Source organism: Python bivittatus, unplaced genomic scaffold, assembly GCF_059951505.1.
Source record: "Python bivittatus isolate LINGU-HERP-01145 unplaced genomic scaffold, Pbiv_v1 ctg000960_np1212, whole genome shotgun sequence".
Classification (NCBI taxonomy): domain Eukaryota; kingdom Metazoa; phylum Chordata; class Lepidosauria; order Squamata; family Pythonidae; genus Python; species Python bivittatus.
The window spans coordinates 6,880,836-6,899,873 of record NW_028277124.1 but is presented as its reverse complement, the minus strand read 5'-3'; the positions used below and the strand labels follow the sequence as shown (position 1 = coordinate 6,899,873).

At 35.5% G+C, this 19,038-nt stretch overlaps 1 protein-coding gene across 8 annotated transcripts in view; it reads right to left on the bottom strand.

The window, feature by feature from the left end:
- RALGAPA2 (Ral GTPase activating protein catalytic subunit alpha 2) overlaps positions 1–19,038 on the bottom strand; it is a 234,083-nt gene that overhangs the window by 163,084 nt on the left and 51,961 nt on the right. For 6 of the 8 annotated variants that reach the window (XR_015794244.1, XR_015794245.1, XM_088131538.1 and 3 more), the window contains 5 exons: positions 18,115–18,352; positions 13,473–13,634; positions 7,706–7,846; positions 2,342–2,509; positions 920–1,014 (listed from right to left, as the gene is read on the bottom strand). Coding sequence is in view for 6 of the 8 variants with exons in the window: in XM_088131538.1 (XP_087987664.1) it covers positions 920–1,014; positions 2,342–2,509; positions 7,706–7,846; positions 13,473–13,634; positions 18,115–18,352 (804 nt within the window). In the remaining 2 variants the exon portion in view is untranslated. The remainder of the gene's footprint in view (positions 1–919; positions 1,015–2,341; positions 2,510–7,705; positions 7,847–13,472; positions 13,635–18,114; positions 18,353–19,038) is intronic. The other 2 variants (XM_088131540.1, XM_088131541.1) reach the window with 2 other exon arrangements.

Here is a 19,038-nt window from a genome sequence, read left to right as displayed (position 1 = left end):
TTGATAGCACTATGTTAACTGATGTAGGTGTCAAGTGCTATTCTTGTCAGACCCAACATTATCTAATTGTGATTGCAATGACACAGAATTTCAAAACTTTCATATTCATTTCATAGGACTGATCTCTCAATAGGAAAAGCATGATTTCTGATAGGGGCCAGTCCAAGTATCTGATGGAGGGGCTCTCAGCTTGATATGGCAGTCTGATACTGGACCATTAAAGAGCTAAGTATTTGGTTCATACAGCCTTTTACCTAGCCAGACAAGCATTCAGTTTTAAAATTGCAAACTATGTCTTCAACAGTGATTGAGGGTAGATATCAATACATTCCTGTTCTTCCCTTTTCGGACTGATCATCTGCCCTATAATCTTTTACATTGTCCATAATATTTATCAGTCTGTGAGAAATATATTGAAAAGATATGGGATATCTCTCAGTTCAGATAAAGAAAAACAATCTTCTTTCATCTGAATTTAACACACCACAGGATGTAACCCTACTTGTACTAACTGCAGAAAAGTTTATCTAAATAAATGGAAGTTAAACAGTAGTAGGTATGGGGCCACTGTTGTATTAAGGTCTGTTTTAATTGTACTTTAAATATTGATAATGTTAATGTATGTTGTGGCCTATGGCTATTCAGTACATATTTAACAAATTAAAGTTGAAACATAATAGTTCTTCTATAACAGAGTATGTTCCATATACTATGACAAGAAGAAACCCTTACATACAAAAAAAATCATTCTATATTTCTCTTACAGTTACGCATTTTTTTCACAGCATGCTTCCGTTCTTCAGATTGTCCTCAACATAATATAATATAATATAATATAATATAATATAATATAATATAATATAATATAATATAATATAATACTTTAATGTACATTGTAATCCTATTTATTTGTACTTACTTGTTGTATTGTACTTTCCTTGCTCATGGTCTCCTCACTTTTTTGAACAGATCTGGATCCTGAAGTTAAATTTTGTGAACTTTCTGTTTTTCTAACTGTGAAGTATGAAGTGAAATATTATGGATTATAAAATTAACAAATTAATTTGACTATAATTTTTATTTTATTATTTGAAATACTTAATTTTATAAGCTATGCATATATCCATATGTAGGCTTACATATATATAGTATATACAAAACGATTAAAAATACACCAGAAACATTATTAAATATATTAAATAATCATAAATTTTTATATTTTTATTTACTTTATATCTCACATTTGTCACTGCCCATCTCCCTGGAAGCGACTCTGGGCTATTTACAGTAAAAATAAAATAAAACATATATTTTTAAAAAACATTTTTTTAAATAACTGGCAATAATTAGTGTATTGAAATATACTTTTTGAAGTTTAACTGAGGTTAGTTACATTACAAACTGCAAAATAACATTAAGTATTTAGGAAAACTGCTGGCTTTGAAGCATTACAGTTGTTGCCTTCTGCTGGTTCAAAAAAACTAGCTATCTAAAATGTATGATCACTGAATATTGAGAACTATCTTTCATAATGTACAGTAATGGCTTCCAGATGTGCTCAACAGCAAACCTGTCACACTTGAAGGTGCTGGGTTGTAAAAAGGCATTTATAATATGGATGATTAAAATGTTTCTTCCATTTTTGCATCCTTTTCAGAGATCTAGTTTAGTGTGGTGGTAAAAATGCTGGCCTAGAAACCAGAAGGCTGCGAGTTCTAGTCCTCCCTTAAGCATTAAAAGCTGGCTGGGTGACTTAGGGCCAGTCACTCACTCTCTCAACCCAACCCACCTCACAGGGTTGTTTTTGTAGGGAAAATAGGAGGCAGGAGTATTAGGTATGTTTGCTGCCTTCAGTTACATATTAAAAAGGTGAGATAAAAATCTAATAATATGTAGGTACTGTATATATATATATATAAAAATGTAAAATTTGTATGTTATAAACTTGTAAACTGGGAGTATTTCTACTCCAACAAAATAAGCTGTTTAAATATGAATAACCTGATTCATGTTTATTCAGAATAAATTCTACTGAATTCACTGGAGTTTATTTTTTCCTACAATGTTAGTGTATGTTTATTTTACACAAATGGGCTATAATAAAAATATGCTATCAGTCTTATTGGAATATAAATGTAAAAAATGAACTTTCATGGCAATATAAAATTAATACTGAAATATTGCTGCATTTTTAAAACGCTTGGGCAGCACTGTAGACAATACAAGACAGAGAATGGCATACTAAACAAATTTAGCATCTGATATGAATAGTGTTTCAGATGTTATTACATATAACAATTTCATATGAAAACAATTCTTTCTCAAAGTATTTCGAGATTACCTTGGAAAATATCAGAATTGCATTGGTCTCTAATATCAGAGGTACTACTGCTTCGAGTTAATTGATCCTGGTCCGAAAAAGGACTGTTATATTCTGTTCCTGATACGTTTACTGGCTGCTGATTCACAATTTCTGATCCATTTTCTGATAGTTCATATTGTTCACTTTCTATAGGGATTGATACAGAAGTTTATCAATTATATTTTTTAAATGCCCATACCTATTTCTAATAAAGGTCTTTGACTTATTAAAGTATTTGCATTCTTATTATCAATTAACATATAAAACATTAATGGTCACCTAGGACATGGTAAACATGTACTTAAGAACATAAGCCATTGTACTACTTCTTTAACTGCAAAATGATGGGGATGTGCGATGATCTGAAGTATGAAGTGGTATCTAGAAGGATTAAGAACTAATCAGAACTCAGTTTCTTCTCAGCAAGATGAATTTTCTTCCAACTAAATTAATTCCTTTGTGTAAGAAATACTGTAGCTGTAAAGAAACTTCAAATACCAGCTTTTGTTTGGTTTATCTTTTTTTTTTTTAATCACGTGCCTTGAATTTTGTGTGCAACAAATACATGTGCATTAATTGGTCTAGAAACATTTCTAATTATTAATCTGATATCCCTGCATGTGATTGGAAGTACAGGCTGGCCATTTATTACAAGGATGGCTGGGATACCATAATGGGAAGAGAAAGGATGACAAACTGGCACCTATTTGTTTGATTGTCTGAGATATAAACTAGAAGTTACACTGCCACGGGAATGCAGCCAGAGTATGTCTCAATATTACACAGAGCTATACATACTTCAAGATAACCCTACCTGGCCACTTTTATAAAGAACTGCACCCAGAATGTGTATTAACTACACTGAATTCAGCAACTTATAAACCCCATAACCTGTCCTTTGCTGTGGTATCTAAGATTTATTTTGCCAGGGCTCACAACGTGAAAGCACATAAGAATACAGTAAACCAATATGTAATATAAAATTGTAACACAACATTGACCTCCAATTTTTCATTTTTACTTAGAATATCTAGAAGCAAATTTATTTTCACATTGGTTTAATCATCTGTCTTTGTTCAATTATGTTTCTACAGGAAATAAGCATATGGGTAGGGCTGCGAGTCCTTCCTCCTGAAATATTCACTCCCAGTGTTTCACTTTAGTATCTTATCTTACTGTGTGCAGTTTTAAGAGTCAAACTCAGAGTGTAACATTTATGGGAGTACATTGATTCTGGGCCTCAAGATAAGAAAGCTCTTAACAGAAATATGTTTTGAATTTACCAGATGTAACAATCTCATGTGGATAAATGAACAAGTTGATTTGTGAAACCAGCTTAAGCCTATCTTTTCCGTATTTTTCAAAAAATCAAAAATGTGACTTTTAAAGCATTTAATAAAAATTTCCTTGAGCATGCATATACCTGCACACACCTGCACACACACACACACACTTTAAAAAAGGGCAGAAGAGCACATAGATTCCATCTATCAAGGAAACTGCAATCAGCGTAAACTTCAGGATAGAACTAATTCATTGATTTTATAAGCCATTCTAGCCTTTTTTTGGTACAGTACAGGAAAAATAAAGACAGATTAAGCTTGACTCTTGGTAAAAATGTTTTACTGAACACCCACTCTCTTTAACATTCTTTATATTGTTTAATTATGCTAGTACATGTTGGGTACATACAAATAACTTTTTCTCATCTTTTTTGCCTTTCACTTATCAGGCAAACCACAACACCTTCACTCAATTTACTTATGTTTTGATTTCTGTTCTGAATCTTTGTATACATTTCATTTAACCAGATTATAAATTTCACAATATGTTCCTTTAGCTATATCTGCATTGCCCTTATTGAAGAAAGATAGAGTTTGAGATCATTTTCATCTCATTCTTATCCCTAACAACAGGTTAGTGAAAAAACAGTACTGACTTTTCCAAACAAGCAGCAAAAATTGGTAGAGGGCAGACCTAATCAGAGAACATTATCATCTTGCTTTAATTCTACTTGCAGTTATATCTTCTGGTTAGATGTACTTGAATATTATGGTTTGCTAGCCATGGTGCACAGGAGAATGAGGCAATTGCAAAGAATATGTTTACATCAACCAGTTTTTACAATTAAAATATGACATGCAATACAGTCTATATCTGACTGGGCTTGGTTCTTTCCAACTTTCTTGCCTTAATCTAACCCAGTGTTTCTCAATCTCAGCAATTTTAAGATGTGTGGACTTCAACACATCTTCCCCAGAATTCCCCAGGCAGCACTGGGAATTTTGGGATTTGATGTCCACATATCTTAGAGTTAACTGAGAAACACAATCTACCGCTAGGAGCCCATCATAAAGGAACTGTGGTTAGGGAGATTTTATGCTTGCATTAAAGCAGGTGGCAGGCAACTCAAGGCTTCCCACAGAAATCCAACCAATTTTTATATCTTCCTGAACCCCCCAAGATCATGCTGCTGAACTTTTCCTCTCGGGTGCATTACGTTTTCAATGGCTACCTTTATGATGCATGCTCACGTAATGTCTTGATTTAAACATGAACAAAGGGAAGGAAGATAATAATCCTTAGTGACACTGATCCTTATTGCTAGTCTCCCAACTGCAGTCTTTTGGTCAGATGGTGAGATCATGGAGAGTCATGTAAATATAAATTGCTATCACTGCAATCACATCTCATTGCCACCTAGGCCTTTTATGTTATCATGTTATTCCCTTTCAGGGTAAACAATGTTATGCAAAGTGCAGAAAAGTAGTAAGAAATATAAGTGAAAGAAATTAAAGGCATGCAATAAGAAAAACGAAAAACTAAAGCTAGTTTACACCAATATATAATATACTGTATCTCTCTGTACCTTTCTATCTTTGCAACCATCCTTGCTTCCACCATGCCCATATACCACTTCATATGTTGTGTTCTGTTCTTCTCACTGTTCCTTCTGAGGATCTCATCAGCTTCATCTAATCATGACTTTCTTAGTCTTCAATTTCCTCTTGATTCATTCACTCTTTTTTCAATGTTTCTTTCACAAATAAATCTTCATTCACTCTCTCTGTATGACCAAACCACTTCAACATATTTGTTTCATGCTCATCACTCAAACTTTGTATTCAATCCACATTTAGCACACTTCTTTTCTTGGTTTTCTTCTTGTTTTATCACACATGCTTAAATGTATTTATTTTCACTACATTCAGCTTTTGTGCTTCTCTTGAAATAGCTAACTCTCATATATAACCAAGTAAATAGAACATGCTCTTATGCATAGCCATTTTTGTTTTTTTCTAACAAACAGTGATTTCTTGCATCAGACCACATACTAATCATTACTTTTCTACCAACATTTGTACACATTAATTTTTTTCCACTTCCCATCTTTTTCTGGATAAACATTCTATGAAAGCATGCAAATTTGTCTGCTTGTCCTAGTTCTTTGCTATTTATGTATAACTTGCAATCATTAACTCCATTTTCCCGTCAAATGCAACTATTTTGGTCTTTGATATAATGATTTTCAGATCCACACCCCTTGTTGCATCAAAAAATCTGGCACGTGCTGTAAATCATTCAGATTCTTAGCCGACACAAATAATAGACGGATTATATTGTGCTTTTTAATTAACTAAATTAAAACTGTAAATGTTAATGCATTGTTGTGTATACCTATTGCCTTTCTTTTGTTCTTACAAGCAAAATGCCCACACACATTGTATTAATCGTATTTGAAATGATGTGTACATGTGTGTTAGTAAATTAGGCTTTAACATCCTCTGACCCTTTTGGTGCTGTTTAGTTGTCTTGCGCTTTTCATCTGTCTAGTGTCACTCACAATTAGTTGTGTACAAAGCTCATCATTCTGAGGACAACACATCCTGGGGAACGTGTTTCTCCAGATTTTTATTCTGGAATATACCAAATTGGTTGTTCTAGGGGTGGTTCAGTACTATAGTTTTTGCAAGTAAACGTTTCAGAAGAGAAAGTGATTTGTGGTGTTCTGACTGGGATCAGGCTCCAAAACACGATGCCTCTTATTGCTGTAATGGGGAAATCATGCTTTCAATACCTCTAAAGTTAAATGACAATATGTGGCACTTGTAGTTGTGTCTGAAAGCTGTAGCATTCTGGGAAAGACAAGAATCCTAGCAGACCTGCATCCTAGTACATTTGCAACCACCACAAGTCCAATAGTTCCACAGGAAGGGCAGATGGCCTCATAGTCTCTCCATCTATGGCAAGAGTTGAAGAGGTAGTAATTATGGACTTGGGTGGCTGTTCTGTTGAACAGCAGCATTTCTAAAGGGGAGGGTATTAATGGAAAATGAAATCACATCAATGCACTCAGTGCTTCTGCCATATCACTGTAGTACAAGAATGCTTAGAGTCCAGCAGCAGGCAGCATTCCTGCAAAGAGGTCAGGTAGCGGAGATGGCAGCGTGGTCTGGATGATTTAGCATTGGCAGCAGAACTGGATGAAGCAGAGAGGACTTACAATGTCAGCAATCTATTGATACTAAGGTATTGATACTGTTCTGGCATTCTTAGATTGCTCTGCTTGTGGTAGAAACTTGGAAATCTTATAGTAAAGGCTGGTCTCCAAAAGAAACAGCACAAATAAAGTGCACCATCCTCTTAAAATAAATTCAGCTTGCTGATTGACTTCAGGTGTGACAAGCAGGGTTCATCAGTGGACAATGCAAGCATCCATTAGCCAGCTATCCATTCAACTCCAGCTCTACAGAAATTTGTATCAAGATTAGGAACTAGAATCATCGCTGATTCTCTTTCCTCATTTTATATATCTGTTTGTTTATTTGGAGTCTCAACCCAAACATGCAAGAGAGTTGGAATAGATGTTTTCCCGTGATGTGATGATTCCCTGTGAGCTGGGAGAAGTCAGTTGCTGATTTAGCTACATAAAGTGTAACTGGGAATGTCAAGAATGGGCAGTGGGAGAATTTATCTCATTCAAACTGTGCTTCCTAATGATTACTGAGAACTTGAGAATGTTGTAGAATAGGTCTAAGGAACTGCTATATTTAAAAGTAAACAGTCTCTCACAGTGTAAAAACATATTATGAAGCCTGGCACAGTGAGTATATTTCAAAGGAAAGTGGTATATGTCTCAAAAAGTTTTGGTTTAAGCCTCAAAGAAACTTGGGAATCTGAAGTTGCTTTACAGATTTCAGATTGTTAATGCTTACTTCCTGGTAGACTTGGAAAAAAACCCAAAGTTTTCAGTCAAAATACAGTATCATGCAAGATATAGGGTAAAATAAAACAGAAAACAATCTTGCTAAGTTATAATTAAATAACTGTATAATATCATACCTGAAAAAGTGCAAGAGTAAGAAGTGTAAGAGATATCAGGCAAGAGAGAGCTCACAGTATGAAGGAGAAGAGGCACACTTTTAGTGGTTGGCAAAGCCTCACAGAGACGAGCACAGTTGTTGATAGATTGGCTTCGCTTGGCTTATAGAGAAAAATAAATTAATAGAAGTAAAATAGTAATTTACTTAGTAGGATACTGTTTTTCCATATAAAACAGAAAATAACAGATTTAGAAATTCATAAACATGAATACTGTGCATATACAATTCATTAAGGTTAAAAAAGCAGTTCAGCAGAAATTCAGTAAAGGATAATCTAGAAGGTTATTCATTATTCACTAACTTTTTTTTAGAAAGCCAATTTATTAAATCTCTTACTGGAAAAGGAACTAGAGGACAGAGGAAAAAAAATCCTGCTTTTGGAACTTCGGCAGCCTTAATGTTGTTCATCACCCTTATTTCTCTTTTGTGTTACTGATTCTACAAAAAGCACATCTTCTGCTTGCACACTGGATTACTGTGGAGAAAATGGCTACATCATCACCTAGGAATCTGTAAGAAGATGGCAACAAATGCCCATTGTGATAGGATTTTTATGAGACAGAAGAGACATAGATTTATCTTCCATATTAGATCTTCAACAAAAACCATTCTATTTCATTTTATATCCCAGTGCTGAACATATAAACAGTTTTTGTCTATGTGTATGTATGTGTGTGTTTGTGTGTGTGTGTATCAACATAAGTAGATATAAAATTGCAACCTTAATTAAAATCCCTGTTTTATCTTCAAAATTGATTACTTTTTTTAAAAAAAAATCAATCTCCTCTCCAAATAGGGAGCAGCATCTGGAAGCCTTTTTCTGCCTTGCTTAAGCAGAATTCTTAAAAATAAAAGTTAGGAACTGCACAGCTAATAGAAATCCCATGGTGAAATATGTCTTGCCATGAAAATGCAGTGATGCAAAGCACTAACTGTTGAAATGACTTGTCAGTTGTGCAGTTGTTGAAAATGCAGAAACACAATCAGAAAGACAGGGCAATAATAAAGCAAGTTACATCAGAATTTCTTTGAGAAATAAACAACACAACTGGCCAAATTTGACCTCAAGCAATCAAGCTCATTAATGTCCCATCAAAGCAATAAGGGAACCAAGAGCAAGAACAAGTGATGCTGGTGAAAAGAACAGATAAAAAAATGAAAATATGAACTAAAAAGATACACTAAAAAGAAAAATCTCTCTGCACATTTGAGTGATAAATCTGGGATATCTGTTTGAACACTAAAACTTTTAGTACTACAAAATCATTTATACATGCATATATACATGCATATTACAGAGTGCTATAAAGATCCTTTTTACTTACAGAGTACAGGTGGTCCTTGCTTAACAACCACATGTTCAGTGACCATTCAAAGTTACAACAGTGCTGAACGAGACTTATGACCAGTTCTTGTAGTTGCAGCTATTGCAGCATCCCCACGGTCACATTATTGTAATTCAGGTGCTTGGCAACCAGCTCACAATTACAGTGGTCGCAACATCCCAGAGTCATGTGACCACCATTTGCAACCTTCACTGCTGGCTTCTGACAAGCAAAGTCAATGGGGAAGCCAGCAGTAGGTTGCAAATGGCAATCACATGACGTCACACCTAATGACCCGATGGGATTCACTTAATAATAGCAACTGGAACTGCTGCAGCTGCTGTCATTAAGTCAGCATGGTCACATGACATCGCACTTTACAACTGCGTTGCTTAGTGGCAGAATTGCCGCTCTCAATTACTGTCATTAAGCAAGCACTATCTATACTATTAAGATCCTTATCTAATAGTTATTCCTCAGGGTCCTAACTTTTTACAAAAATATTAAGTAAATAATTATCTCCCTCCAATTTTCAAGGTTGATCTTGATATTTTCTCTATTTCTTTTTTTCCTATGCTTCAATCAATCATCATCATCATCATCATCATCATCATCATCATCATCATCATCAATCTTCAAGTTATCTTTGCCAGGGCTTTAAAAACTGCACTGGGAGTGGTGCAAAATGATCAAACTTACAATGGCAGTTTTGGGTATTCTGAGCATAGAACAAAATTGGGAATTTTGATCCTTATTATTTCAAGTTTTCCAGTGTTCCACAATTATTATTTTTTTACCGCTTTAAGTTACAGAAATGTGGAGACATTCATTAGCTTACAAAACAGCAAGCACTAATTCAGTCCTGATTCTACTGATTGGAGCTAGCTGAAGGACAGAAACAAAACCGGGTGAGGGAGAGCCAGTTAAACACATGTTCATAGATTGATAACCAACTGACTGCACCTTTTTAAAACTTAATTGCTATGAAGAAGTTATAGCGCAGGTGTTCTAATATAATATATTATCCCTATATGTTCTCTGTATACTTTCTTTTTCAAAGAAAGATTGCCAAAAACAAAAATGCATATGTATAACACACATAGTAATATGTAATGAAGACTGTGCAGCTGAATCTTTAGAATGCCAAATGCAAGAACTGTATTGTGATTTTGCTTGGTGAGCTTTGCAGGATGGATGACATAAATGCACTGTGCAAAATTCAAGTTGATAGTTGGATAAGTGCATATTTACTGTTAGGTTGTTCATTATTCATCTGTCGCTGTTGCTACTTTTAAAATATTTTAATTTTTAAAAATCATATTCTCATATATTTTTCAGCAAGTTGGATAGTAAGCAGCATTTAGCATGGAATACCACCATATGTATGTAATCAAGGAATTCAAGCAACTGCTATAATTCAAGAGCAAGCCCTATATATACAGAAGCAACATCCAAAACATTTTGTCTCTCATTCCCACCTCATGAAATGAATTACTTAGCTCCCTTTTTGATTTGGAAGGTCCAGTTTCCATATATCCTTTATTCTGCAATAGTTAAATTTGGTATTAAATTGTTTTTTTTGCTAATTATGAGTGAACAAACTCTCACAGAACTCCTTATCAGTTCTGGGCCCCAGCCTGCCCTGTTGCAGAAATGCTGAAAATAATTATTCCCAGTGAATGGGAAAAGATCAATAAAAGGGGTCTCCCACAAATCAAATACTGCTCTCACTACCCACAGATGCAAATCTACTTATAAGAGATAGAAATGTGGTAATAGTCCCATTCAATCAGTCTTCTTGTTGCCAGATCCTAAGAGGCAGATAGCTACAAATGTTATCCAGTGGCAGAGGCATCAATCTCATCTGAAAAAGCTTAGACAATGTATGCTGCATTATTTGTTGGTGTAGAAAACCATAATCATGTTGTTAGCAGTGACCTGATAATTCAGTTCCAAAGGATGGGTTTGAATGTAAAGCTCTGAAAATTGCAAAGGTCCAAGTAATTAACTTGATGTTTTCATTTGGAGAGGAACCACATCTCATTTACTCTAATAACACCCAAGAGGGGAATCCAAACTCTATTAGAGGCATTTGTTGATACTGTCATAGAAAGAGTCTGGGATGTGTCTATTAGATTATTCATCACAGAAGAGGCTTAAGCCACCTGGAAGATTTGCAAATTGGATATTTACCAGGAAATAGAATGGGAAGGAAATGGGTCCCTTTGTTCCTTGGGGGGCTATCTGACATCTTGTTGGAGCATGGGGAAAGACAGAGAGGGGTGACACAAGAACTCAATACAGGTAGTCCTCAGTTAATGATGGCAATTGGGACTGGAATTGCTGTCGCTAAGCGCCATGGTCATAAAGTGCAATGTCACGTGAACGTGCTGCTTAGCAACAGCAATTTCAGCACTCCTGGTTGCCACTGTTAAGCGAAAATGTCATGTGGTCACTATCTGCGACCTCCTGACAACTTCCCCATTGACTGCTTGTTGGAAGCCAGAAAAGAAGGTTACAAATGGCAACCATGTGACCATGGGAAGCTGTGACGCTGTAATTGCAAGCTGGGTGCTAGGCACCCAGATCGTAATCATGTGACTGTGGGGATGCTGCAACAGCTGGAACTCCGAGGACCTGCTGTAAGTACCACTCATTCAGTGCCATTGCAAATTTGAACGGTAAATGAACGTGTGGTCGTTAAGCAAGGATCACCTGTAGTGTAGCTAAGGGAGGCAATAGTGAAGATCCCTGAATCTGATACAATATTTTTCCAAGCTAGAAAGTAAGTGGCTAAGTGGGAAGTTCTTTTATCATGGTGGAGAACAAGAAAAGGATTTGCTCCTGGATAAAAGTCTCACAACTAAGATTGACCATATTTGTACACGGGGGGGGGGGTGATAACAGGACTAATTTCTTCTGCTTAGCAATACTTTTCAACTGCTGTACCTTCTCCAAGGCACAATGTTTCTGCACGCTGAACAAACTCCATCATATGGGAGATGCTCTTGTCTTACTCGAACAGCCCTATGGAATGGAGCCAGGAGTATCTACAGAGGGCAATTAAGCCTACCAAGAGAGTGGGGGTGCAAGTGACTTGATCTTTTGCAGTATAAAGCTGTTACTTTGAAACTGGGGGGGAAAAACCCTGAAAAAGACTACATCATGACTTGTAAAGATAAACCAGGTCTAGCTGAGACACATAAGTAAATAAGTGTGACGAACAGAGACTATAAAGATCTAACTAGGAAGTGGCCAAGTAAACCATGAGTTATCTGTAAGACCAACAATGGCTTTTTCAAGAAACCATGAGTAAAACAAGCCATGGTTTAGATGATTGGTAAAGATGAAGCAATAAATAACTGAATGAAGAAAAGTGAAGCCCTCCTCCCTCCAAAAAAGAGCTGAACATTTCTCACCAGGAATCCAAGAAGGCTTGTAAGAGAAAACTGGGAGGAAATCAGGAATATTGTTTACAGCAGAGGTCGTATTATTAATCCAACTTACAAAGTTGATGAAAGAATTACAAGCAATTTTGAACACTGAATGAATGCAAAAGTATTTGTTATGGATTTTTTAGAGGAATTTTGTTTGTTCTCTTAAGAGCTCCAAGTATTGCAAGCTATTTAACTTATTAAAATATTGTATCTGCCAGTCACAATAGTCTTGCAATTTGATAGCAAAGGCTTTTACATTATACACATACAACCTCTGATTCTTCCATAAGATTAAAGAATGTGATAAATACTTGAAAATATATGAATACATATAACTATGGAATGAACCATGCAAGAGTTTAAAAGCTTGTTTCAATCAATGCATTGCAACCCTCCACTTTCTGATGTCCATAATGAATAATCAGAATAAAAAACCAAGTATGTGCTGCCAAATGATGACAGCATGATGATCATATGAATGATGACCCAACTACTTTTAGACACAGATGTGTGAAATCTCAATTAATTTGGAATCAGGACTAGTCTCTTTTACCACCTTATAATTTAAAAATGCTTAATTTACCAACCTATTGATTAATTCTATATATTTAATAATGAATAACCCAAAATGGAAAGTTCCCCTCCCCACCCACTACTCAAGGTCAGTGTCTTATAATCACTGAGGCAGAGAAACTGGGCCAGAAACACTCCCTCCAAATATTTGGTTCATGTACAGATTCTAAGGCAGGGGGATGGGTTGCCAGATCTTTAGAAGGTTCCCAAGGCAATGCAAACAATTCATGTACAGAATTATACAGAACCCATGACAAAAAACAGATTGTTTAAAAGGCAGCTCAAGGAATCAAAGTATCAGATATGAAATGTCAGAAATTAATTCCTATAGCAAGGAAAACAAAATCACTGACATTTTTATTATTAGAACACTAAATTGCCTGTTCCTAACCTGTTCTCTGACGCACTATATTCCTCGCTTTCTCAATTCCTGGAACTCCTGAGGTGGTAGCACTCCTAAATCTCATTGGTTCCATAACGTCAGGATGATCTCTCCAGCTTAAAGAAAATGATCTTCCAATTGCAGTTCCTTTCTGAAGTTCCAAAACGCCACCTTTCAATAGTGGGATATACAGCAAACTTAACCTTAATGTACTTAAAGAATTCAAAAGGATTAGATTGAACAAAATCTAATCAACAAGAGCAGTTAAGCAATTTATTAATCTCAATACAAATGGTTAAACTGGAGTTGTCATTAAAAAAAAAGATTTCTAGCACCAGTACTATAAATAAATTATGATTTAAAGAATGTAATTAAGGAACCATCAGATAATAAACACAACCTATTGGAAAATTCCCCAACAAATTAGATTTTGTAGGCATCTGGTGAAGCAGGAAGTTGATAGTTAGCCATGGTCAGTAAAACCAAGAAGTGCATATAAGAACAGAGAGCCAATAGTTAACCCAAAGCAGACCTATGCTTATGCTGGAGAAAGATGAAGTCTGAAAGAAGAAAGCAAGAGATCACTCCTTATGTGGAGAAGTTGGATGAGGAATCAATGAAAAGAGCAGGGTAAGATGTGCCACTGAATTTGAAGGTAAAAAACAGAGACATGCCCGAAAACAAGGAGGAAGAAGAACCTACACTTTACTTTCTGGGACAAACTGGCCATTGATTCCTGATCTTAACTCTTTTTTTATCTGCCTCTAAGAGAGCAACAAAGTACTAATTGACTTTGTAATGGATAGTGAGAATGTAATATACCCTACAGCTTGAAAACACCAGGAAGATCATAAGAGAATTCCTCATCGTGCCCTGCTTCCCTCTTTCTCTTATATTAGAATACTGAATTTTGTAATCACTTACAAAAATTAAATGCTCAATGTAATTAGCTAAGCAAATTAATTTACTTAATAAGCTAAGCAAAGAAAGGACAAAGACTGAAACCTGCTCTGATTCTTAAGCCTTAAACCTCAAACATAATTTAAATGTTTGTGGCATGGCCACAACTGATAGAATGGAGTGTTTAACTGTATGAGATATATAATAAATGCAAAAGTCTTGGCAGATATTTTCTTGGAGAGTACAGCTGACTGATGGGATCAAACTGCTAAATGGGAGTTAACTGAGAACACCTCAATAAAAGTAGGATACCTAGAAGGGGATTCCTGGAGGGCAGGGTTGATGGGTTCACAATAAACATAGGAGGGATCCTAGAATACAGGGTTAATGAAAACCAGCCAGTAAATGCAGATACCTAAAAAGGACTTCTGGAGATTCACACTGATAATAGATTCACAGCGAGTTGCATGAGTGAAGATCAAAGAGAGGGAATAAGTATAGCCCAAGCCTGCTGTTGCATACAGCAATAGAATCTGGACATAATAAAAAAAAGTCTTGGAAAGATTTAGGGAAATAGAAGAAAGGGCAAAGAATAGATAAGGTAGATAAGTGAACAAGATCGAAGAGATTATAGGAATGCCCTTGAGAGAGCAACAGGTAGCAATAAAAGAGAATATACGTAGCTTAGGAATAACTAAAGACGACACATGAAACAATCAACATCTTCAAAGGAATAAAATTCACAAGGAAAGAAAACAACAACAACACTGGATATCCTTATCAGCAGAGGAAACGACACCAAATTAGAAATGTGAATCTATCGAAAAACAACCCACACTAACCAAGTACTCTATTACCAAAGTAACAACCCAACCTCCCACAAGAGGAGCTATGTGAGAATATTATTCAGACAAGCACAAACACACTGCAGCAACCCAGAACAGCAGAAAAAGCAAACAGACCATCTATACAATATCTTCCAACAAAATGGATACCCACACAACTTTATCAAAAAGTGCCTGACTCCTCAGCCCACTAAAGCACAACCAATACAAGCTATGAAAAGGATAATACTGCCATACATCAGAAACATCTCAGAAACAACAACAGACTATTACAACCACATGGCATCACCATAACACACAAACTAACTAAAGCCCTCCTAAACATAAGTAAATCAAGTAAGACCTAGTAGCTCAAGAAGAAAAAACAGGAGTCATCTACAACATACAGTGTAAGGACTCTAACAGCCACTATGTAGGACAGACAGGCAGAAGGCTAGCAGAGCGCATCCATGAACACCAACTAGCAGTCAGAAGACACAATGAAAACTCGTTAATTTCACAACACATGGACAGACTTATCCATAATTTCAACTGGGAAACTGTCAGCATCTTAGACCAAGCTAAATCCAAAAACATGAGGGAATTCCTGGAAGCTTGGTATTCAGACAAGTCAGCCATCAACAGGCACATAGAGATAAACAATATTTACACACTATTCAAAGAGACAACAAAAAGGAAACAAAAAGACCAGAACACCTCCTCACCAGCAATCAACACCCAGAGAAGCAGGGATTAACACCAGGATTTGTGCTTTGTTGGCTGTCATGATGCTGTAAAGAACCTTCATTGTGACAACTGATGACAAATTTCAAGCCTTGAAACTTTCAACTCTATCATCAGCATGAGAGGAATCCATCTTGCACAAACCTTCCAATACTGAGGAACATCAATAATATGATACATCTGTTTCGGTGAAATACCAGGCTTGATAGTTTGACTGACTTTGAGTGACCTTTGAGTGACTTGCCGATTCTCCTTAATCAGTTCAACAACTTTTTCATGCATAACACGTTGGTTGCTATTACGGATCATTCACTTCATTCTTGATTACATAACTCAGCTCATCTCAGTTCATCATCTTTAATTTTTTTGGTCCAGTGATGGACACTGATGAATACTCACTGCAGGCTTCCATTTCACAAACAATAACAATACAATTTTTTCCCACAGCATTTTCACCAACTGAAGTGAAATAGCAGATGCTAAATAATCTGTCCCAAATTGGGACTTTCAGTGCATCAGTACTGCCATTTGTTGGTGAATTGTAAGAGTGGAGACATTTTCATTTAACCCTTGTAAATCGGTGCCACTCTGTGCATACTTAGTAAAACTACATTAAACTGTTAGAAAATCTTCTTTGGCTCTGCCAGTCCTCTCTCTCTTCCTGCCCCTTTGGTTTATTTCTCCATTATGACTAATTGCCAAAAATGTTGAATCTATGTTCACATTGCAAGATTATTCCCTATTTTTCAAACATAGGTTGTACGTTGTCTAGCAGCCACTCCCCAAACTATTATCAATTCTTTATGAAGATGCAAAATATCAAGCACAAGAAAGTCGCCAAATGTTCCAAAACTCAAAGTACAAGAAAACCAGATTGAATCTGGAAAGAATCAAGAAGCAGCTAGATTTACAAAAATAGCAATTGTGGGTATAATTTGTGTTGTGGAAAGCAAAGAGCCCAAGTAAGAAGAAACAGGTGATAGAAGGTAGAGGCATCATAACACCTGAGTAAGCAGTCATATTTGACAGTTTTGAGACTGCAGAGATGGAGAGATGAAAAAGATGAGGTTTAGACTGAGGAGATTATTATGACCAACCTAGGTACTTCCAAAATTAGATTAACTGTGATATAATAGAAATACCAACCAATACGGGCCCCCTATGATAATTGTAATATAGCGGAAAGACCAAAAATAACAGGATCAGCATAAATAGTGCTTGATGACCACAGGCAGTGGTCGCAATGCTGATTAGGGGACTGACTACAAATCTTGCCCTCAGCTGTAGAACTGCTAATTCATCTGTCACATAATGCCCCCAAATAACTTGTAAAAAGCACAATGTCTCAAAATCATCAAAACAAATAAAAATAAATTAAAAAATAGATTTTTGGAAATTACATTTTTGCTTATCCACTTCCCTACATTTTTCATGCATTAAAATATTTATTTTTTCTTTTAATTTTTATTAAGAATTTTAATTACAATACTAAAAACTAATACAAACTGAATTTAGAGAAAGAGAAGAGAATGGAAAGAAAGAATAAAAAGTACAGGAAAAAAGAAAAAGAAAGAAGAAAAAGAAAAGAAAGAATATAATAAAGAAAAGAAAGAAAATACATAAAGAAGTGACTTCCAACCTTCATCACAACTATAAACCAATTTAATAACTCTTCACCCCCTATAAGGTTAAACAGATATCTCTTCATCCCATATCCCATCATTTTTCATGCATTAGAATATTTCAAATGACACTGTCAGGACTTTAGGATAGGTTTTTTTGAAAACAGTCTATTATATCAGAATTATGCAAATAAATAAATAATAAACATTTCTTAGATTTTCACTGGGATTTGAGTTGAAATAAAAACAAAGTATTATCTGCTTTTGAATTTCATCATAAGAAAATAAACTACTTTATTTTCTTTATGTTGGAGAATGTCAAATTCCACCTAGTAGGTAAAATAGGTGAACAGGAACTTTTTAGGGGAATTCACTATATAGAGACCTCATGTAAACTCACGATTCCCTTGCATAACATTTCAAACAGCAGCCCTTTATATATTTAGAAGGAGCTATAAAATTGCATCAGAGTGCAATCTTTATTTTTAGCAAGTAAATAGCATTTACTATTTTCTCATTTTATACAGATAATTTCAATACATTTATTTGCTTATCATTTACCTCTTCCTTTTTGTATTTTCTCTTTTTGCTCACTTAGCTTATCTAGTGGCAAGTTGGTCATTTCAACACCATACACTGTTCTTGCTAAAACAGATGTTAAAGAATCCATTATATTAGCCCATTCCGTTATTAGCTCTTCCCAATCTGTAAGGGATGACAGCACACGGAGCAATTCGTCCCAGAGCTCACGAGAAATATAAACACTCAAGTTTGCTCGGATCCAAGCCACAATGAGAGTCTGTGGTTAAGAGACAAGGAAGAACAGAGAATAGATTGGATTCTCATCTTCAAATGAATGAACTTCAAATGAACTGATTTCTAGAAAAAAGATGCATGCATATTTCTAAAGAAAGGATAGATTCATTTATACCAGATTATTCAAGGTAGATGCATCATTCCACATCATGGAATACTATATATCTATTTGCATAATACATTGTATCCAGGAAAACCACAAAAGTGTTCCATGCAAAGAAGTAACATTTTCCTATTATTTTCTTATCTATTTTTTAGATTAAAAATGTTTCAAGTGCAATTTTTTTCTCATATGTAGAATTATATCATATGGGCAATTCAAGTATTTATTTATTATTAATTTATTAATCATATTTATATAGCTGCCCATCTCATACAAGGTGACGCTGGGCGGTATACAACAATTAAAAAAATAAATACATAAAAACAATTACACATAAAAAACTGTAAACACACACAAAATAGGAGGGGATTAAATAAGGGAACCATTGTAAAATGTCCCCGGTCCCCTGGGGGGCTCCAGGCCTAATCACATAACCAGGTCTTGAGGGACTTGCAGAATGTTAAGGGGGATGGAACTAATCTCACTTCAGGGGGGAGAAGATTCCAAAGGTGGGAGCCACGGCATAGATGGCCCACCTCCTGGGACCTGCCAAATGTAATTCTCTA